General features: G+C 38.6%; 1 protein-coding gene across 1 annotated transcript in view; it reads left to right on the top strand.

Annotated features, from left to right (window-relative positions):
• ATAD2 (ATPase family, AAA domain containing 2) overlaps positions 1-6,539 on the top strand; it is a 45,331-nt gene extending 38,792 nt beyond the window's left edge. The window contains exons 24-27 of the mRNA XM_009277223.2: positions 781-1,185; positions 1,885-2,009; positions 4,370-4,498; positions 6,001-6,539. Of these exons, the coding sequence (XP_009275498.1) occupies positions 781-1,185; positions 1,885-2,009; positions 4,370-4,498; positions 6,001-6,042 (701 nt within the window). The 3' untranslated portion in view covers positions 6,043-6,539. The remainder of the gene's footprint in view (positions 1-780; positions 1,186-1,884; positions 2,010-4,369; positions 4,499-6,000) is intronic.
• Positions 6,540-6,771: the final 232 nt, after the last annotated feature.

Genomic DNA, 6,771 nt, shown 5'->3' with positions numbered 1-6,771 from the left:
TGAATAGTGTAAGCACTACTTAGCAACAACTGAAACATCGGTGTGTTATCAATGTTGTTCTCATCCCAAATCCAAAACACAGCACACCAGCTACTAGGAAGGAAATTAACTCTATCCCTGCCGAAACCAGGACACACCCATATGCTGTGCAGTACCTCTATCCCTGCCGAAACCAGGACACACCCATATGCTTTGTGCAGTACTCCGTGAATACTAAGAATGGTGGGTTTTTCTGGAAGGCAAAAATGCAAGGTTTGTTTAAAACAAGGTTAACTGAATCAGAAAGCATATGAGGTGTTAGTCTTTCGGACAATTTTTTCTCCAGCAAATGTTTCCTTAAAATTGTCTCTAATTCTGCCCAGCGTGTGTTTAGCTTTTGAAGTTTACGGCTTTATAACAGATTTGAAGAAGGGCTCGTCTCCAAATGCTTTTCTGCTGTTCATCTATATTAGTTCATGTAATAAGACAGTAAGCAACTTCACCTAATAACCTTGCTTTGCAGTAGTACTTCCTATCTAAAGTAAGAATTTTCTGTTCATAAAATCTTGAAGCTGATGGTTTTGTGAATGAAATTCTGTAGCTGGCTTTTTAAAATCTAATAGCAAATTGACCTCATTAACATGCAACTCTTTCTCTAGACATATGCAGGGAGACCGACAATGGTACTTGAGCTGCTTTGATCATTTTCCTTGTAAGTCAAGTAAGATGAGGATGCTGGATTTTGAAGGAAGAACTGTTTTGGTAATGTTTTGGATTACTTTTTCTGATCTCTCTTTGTAGATATGTCAAAAAGAAAACGCAGAAAGAACAAAGCGTCTTCAGGTATCGCAACAAAGAGGAGGAATTTTCAGTTCAATAAAGAGAATAAAGTTCCGGAAGACCAAAATGAAGTAGAAAGTGATGAAGAGTCTCCAGAAAAACACGTTTCTAACACGGATCACACTGAAGTTGAGTCCGCACAGGATTCTTCTATGGAAGAAAATGAAAACATACTTCAAGAACGACAGAAAAATGGGAATGAAAATAAACCAGGGACAGAAAATGAAAGAGAGAGAGTTCTCCTTGTGGCTAAATCTGCTTCTGAAAAGAAGAGTGTCATGCTTCCTGAACATTCAGACCTAAGAAAGGAGAGTGAAAGGCCGGATTGCCAAATAGCAGAAAGTTCTGAAGACGGAGATTCAAATGGTAAGTGAAAGGTCAAACAGGTCATTTAGCTCCTTTTTCTTCCTGAGGAGGATTACACTATTTGTTAGGTTTTAGCCGCCTTTAATTCCATTTGGTTATTTCTGTTGTATCTCTCTAAAATCAGCACACAGTGTTTCTTGCATAATGATGCTGCCCGTCTAGTTATGCTAGCCAAACTCATGTTTTTCTGCAGCTGCTGGTTTTTTGATTCTGAAGTTTGTTTTTCAAATGGTACCTAATTGAAAAACAATCGTTGACTTTCTTTTATTGTATGAGTATCTTTCCAGTAATGAGCAGCGTAAGTTAAAAAGCTGTACTTATGCAGCGTGGACCCAGGGTCACATGTGGAATAGAAGACTTATGTCATCATGTTTGCAATGTAAGATGTGTTTCCTAACCTAAATTACTTTGGAGTTTTACCATGCAGTGCTGTAATGGCCATGTGACTATGGTTTTTTTTCCTGGTTTTACACTGCCTTTTTCTCTAGTGCTTTTTTTTGTGTCTGAGTTTCTAATTTTTATGGAGCAGTGACTTTTGCCAGAAAGAAAGTAAAATTCAACCATTTCTCAGTGAAAAAATGGAAACAGGTCTGTCTCTGTCATTGCAGAGAGAGACTGTATTCCAGGTACAGGATACTTCACTGATACTGTATTCCAGATAAACAGAAATCCTGACTTCAGGAATTTGTGTCATTCCAGATTCGTGGGTACACCGTATGACTCGTGCGAGATGTTCTCGGGTAGAAGAGCACCAGGTGACAGGTGTCAAGAAAGCAATGGAAATTATCACACAGCCAGTGATTGTGGATTACTATGAGCTCAAAGTAAGTCTAATTTCAATTTTGTTAATACTGAAGTAGGACATTTTCTTGGTACATGTACAGTTGTAAATTAAGTCAGTTCTTAACCAATGCCAATTAAATCAATTTATGGGAAGGATGCATAGCTTGTGAAATAATTCATCCTGTAACGGACTTGACTGTTGTGTTTCCACACCTGGTGTAGACTGCTGTTCTTGCTTTTGGTGAACTAAATTTTAGGAGACTGGGCTCTCTTCCTAATATAGCTAAAATAGCCCACTGACAACCTGCTAGTACTGTTGGTTATTAATGTCTTAGCAGTTTTTATGATGAATTTGGGGGTTTTGTTTTGCTTTTTGCATGTTTTCATTTATTAGGAATCTGAAAAGGACCTTTATTCCTAGCAGTGATGCCTTAAATCTGAAGTTAGCAGGTTGACATAAAGCTCACCATGGATAAAATACTAATACGTACTTTCTGAAATTTTTTCAAAATCCAGTGTTAGCATTTTGCATTCATACAGTTACAGGGTTATAATGGTTTTCCAGTCCCTCGTAGGAGAGAAGTGGCTATCCTAGGCTACAGTTGGGGAAAGGGTTAAAAATGGGCCTAGCTGCAGGGGGTAAAAGAGGTTCCTTTGCATGAATTGGAGAGGGTAGAAGAAGGACCTGATCTCCAGGGGATATTGCAGTGAGGAAAATTAGGAAAATTGCTAGGTTGGAGTCCTGGAGGTTGGCCACTGCAGAGGAGGGCTGCTGTTTACCTGCCATGATGAGAAAGGGAGTATTACATGGATGTTTTCCCTGTGTGGGGACAATGTGACCAGATAGGAATCCCCTTTGGTGAAGGGGCTTGTCAACACAACTTCTGTCACATTTTTAAGCCGTGACCTAATTTGTAGAGGTGAAACTAACTTTTTAACGCTGGCTTCCTAAGGAACAGATTTCAGGGGGGTTTGTTGTTCATGGCTGCCTGTGTATGTAGAGAAGCCACACAGGTTTTTCATAGAGTAAGGGTGCTAATAGCATGTGCTCCAAAGTTGTTGCCCACTGGATAAATGGTACGGTAGAGCCCTTATATATGTTTCAGCTTCTATATGTTTCAGCTATGAGGAGAGCTACCGTCATGAAATGCGTCTTCTAGAAAACGTGTTTCATTAACATGGGTGCCATTGGAACTAGCTGCTCATACCAGAGAGCCTCTTTGGAACTCACCTGCAATGAATAAGCTAGGTGAACCTCCAAAATATAGCTGCTTGGTTTTGTTTGGGGTTTTTTTTTGTTCGTTTATTTGCTTGGCAATAGGCCTAGAACTTTATGAACATATAGAAGAGCATGCAGTCATCCATGTGGCAGCAATTAGAAATAGTTTCACACAGGATGTTGACCATACACCTCTGTCACATCCTACCTTTTCTGTTTGCAGCAGCTGAAAGCACGCTGCCTGGTTTTGGTGCGTCTCATCTGCATGTTGTATAGAATGAAGTTGAGGGGAATACTCAAATTTTGTGCTAGCTGATCTGAGGGAGGCAGAGTTTGATGACAGGCAGTTGTGAGGCAGTAATATTTTCATTTGGTGTGGCTGCTCTCTTAAGCTACATCTTCACAGCCTCACACAACACACAGATACTGAACAGCCACAGCAGTGGAAGAAAGTGCTGCCACTAGCTGGTTACTGTTGCTTTCCCAGACATTATCACATTCACATCTTTGGTAACAGAAATGACTGTGTGAAAGATTGGTAATCTGCTACAGGCAGAGCCACTCTGCTAGTTTATCCACTCTTCAGTTTAAAGGTAGGAGCTAACTCATCTAACTTTGCTTCCTGATCTGCTCAGACACTTGAGCAGTGTGTTCTGCCAGCAGAGTTGTAGGTACAGTACACATTCAGCTAATGGGTAAAGGTGAGCACCTAAGGATGCTTCCATTTCCAGCTGGCACAGCTGTATCTGGAAGATCTGTAGCCTGGCTTCCAAAGATCCATTTTACGGTGCCCTGCATTGCAGCAACAGTTCCTCTAATGAAATGCAACAGTGGCTTTGCTGTGGCAGCTACTCCACCACAAAGTGGATTGTGTCATTCCCTGCTGTTCTGGAAGCAGTTGATTCGCAATTATGATTGTTGATGTGATAGATTGATTAGTAATAAAATATTGTCTGAAATTTAAGCCTTCTTTTTCTCTGAAGTATGAAAAATTAACTCATTTTCTCCAGTTAAATCTTGTGAGATATTTAATCTGTTCTCTGAAGCGTCACTCATATTTTATTTAACAATATAAGAAAGTAGGATGTCACTTGTATTATTATTTAGCTTCTGAAAACATAAAGAGCCTATTCAAAGGATCTTGCGCTATTCTAAACTTGTAGTTTCCAATTTTTTTTTCAGCAACTGTTGCATTTTGTCACTGTGATAACTAAGAACTTCAATATATTTCACTTGGAAAAACTATATGCTGTTCTTAGTCAGTGCATTTACCAACATCGGGAAGATTACGACAAAACCGAATTAGTGAAGGTAAATTTTTTTGTCTTATAGCACTTTCTATCACTGTTATGCATGTGTGTGTTATGCATATGTATGTGTGCAGCCTGGACATCACGCTTATTTAGCATTACTCTCTACTGTTTAGTTGCCTGTGTTACAAGATTTTTTTCATTTCAGTCTGGAAGACATTTATCCATATTGCAAAACCATTGTTGTATTTGGCATAATTGTTGGCAGTTTCAGCAGGAAAAGGCTTGAACTTGAAGACAATGGGTCCACCCACACAGCCCTCTCAAAGCAGTTAACCTCAGTCTGTCAATAGTCCTTCTCCAGAACCTTTTTTAGGGGTGGGGAGCTATGAAAGGAGGGTGCTTTTCTCAGTCTGTCACTTCCTCTTTCTCCCCTTACAGGCAGTCAGACATGGTAACACTTCATATAGTAGTCATTCCATTCTTGAAAAGAAATTAAGTATGAAACATCACAAGAAGTTGAGACTTTTCTCTAGTCTCACATAATCTCTTTTTAACTAGCATGGCTCGAGCATCTTTAATTTGACATACGGGGAGATTTCTGTCTATGCCGGTTTAATGCTAATGAGTCAAATTCTCTGATCTCTTCCTGTAAGAGAGGATTTCTGAGTTGTCAAACTCAGCAGAAATCTTCCAGAGGCACCCATGGTCCCAGTCAGGCATTCCCAGTATTGAATCGATTTAGATAGGTTGGATATTCAGTCTTCAGATTCAAGATCCTTGAATCCATTTGTCTTTGAGATGCTTGTGCCCGAGAATAGATAAAATTCTTTATGCCTCTCAGTCTGCCTTAAAAAAGAGGAAGCCTCTTCTCTTCAGCCCTGGTCATCTTAATCTCTTCTTCCACATCTGATAAAGAGTTAGAACGGACGCTCTGTTCCGATTGTGCAACAGTGAGGATTATTTGGGTTCAGGGAGGCCATTCCTGAAAAATGCGCCCTTCTCTCATCTAGTATAATGTTTTATATATAGTTTTAGCATGAGAAGGGATTTATTTATGTTATCTCAGGGCTTATGGGCTTTTGTGACTTAACTTTTAACGCTTAAATTAAAAGGGACTTGATTTCTTTGTTTTCTACTTCTACCTTTAGCTTTAACCAAAAAATATCTCCTATTCAGAGTGACTGTGCAAGTCGGTCAGGAGCAAGCTCTACTGCATGAAGAGATAGACTTTAACAAGTAATTATTCAGAGTGCGGAAAATAACATTTCCAGCTTTTAGTTGTGGCTTTTCAGGAACTGTCTCCTCTTTCTAACTGTTGAAACTACTGTTGATACAGATCCATACGGTCTCTCTCCCCTACTCTCTATTTTGGATGCATAAGGACGTGTTTGAAGCTAATGGGTATAGAAAGACATTGTGATGGTGGTAGCACATGTATTTGCTAAATATTACTAACAATTGTATGTATCTGCAAATTCTTTATTCTTTTCATGAAGAAATAAATAGGGTTCTTCAGCTTTTATTCATGCTGACTGCTAGTTTGTCTTTTTTTCTTATTAGGAAATGAAGAAAGAAATTGCAGCCTTCAGTTATGCTCAGTGATACTTGATTTCAGCGTACTTGACTTCTACTCCGTAATGTTTTCTTTTCACTGCATGCTGTTACCTGTGCATAATTCAATAAAGATTACTTCTACATATATATTTATACATATATTAAACAAATATATCTTAAAATTTATTAAGAAAGCTCAAATAAAGTCCTTTAACTGCTTTGATATTTTCGTCCTCTCTCTATTTTTATGTGACATACTGCTGTGATTGCCTTTGGAACACTGCAGATCTGAACATCTCCCAGATAATTTCAGTACCTCTCTTTAAAAGAAAACGATCGAAAACTTGATAAAACTTCTATCATTGTTTTCCAGCTTGTTGGGAATACATTTTTCTGAAGTAGTCTGTGGTGCTGTATAGTCCATTGCATATTACGTAAAGGTTTTAAACCAAATCTCATTTTGGTATATGAAAAGTAAATCCTTTAGAAACCTCTTAATGCAGTTCAGAGGAATTTTTTTTTATTACCTCATAGCACCTCAAGTGGCTTTCATAGAATAACAACCGATTTGATATTTTCGTCCTCTCTCTATTTTTATGTGACATACTGCTGTGATTGCCTTTGGAACACTGCAGATCTGAACATCTCCCAGATAATTTCAGTACCTCTCTTTAAAAGAAAACGATCGAAAACTTGATAAAACTTCTATCATTGTTTTCCAGCTTGTTGGGAATACATTTTTCTGAAGTAGTCTGTGGTGCTGTATAGTCCATTGCA

Source organism: Aptenodytes forsteri, unplaced genomic scaffold, assembly GCF_000699145.1.
Source record: "Aptenodytes forsteri isolate BGI_AS27 unplaced genomic scaffold, ASM69914v1 Scaffold49, whole genome shotgun sequence".
NCBI lineage: Eukaryota > Metazoa > Chordata > Aves > Sphenisciformes > Spheniscidae > Aptenodytes > Aptenodytes forsteri.
Note: the sequence above shows the minus strand (reverse complement) of the source record. Positions and strands in the feature narration are given on the sequence as shown.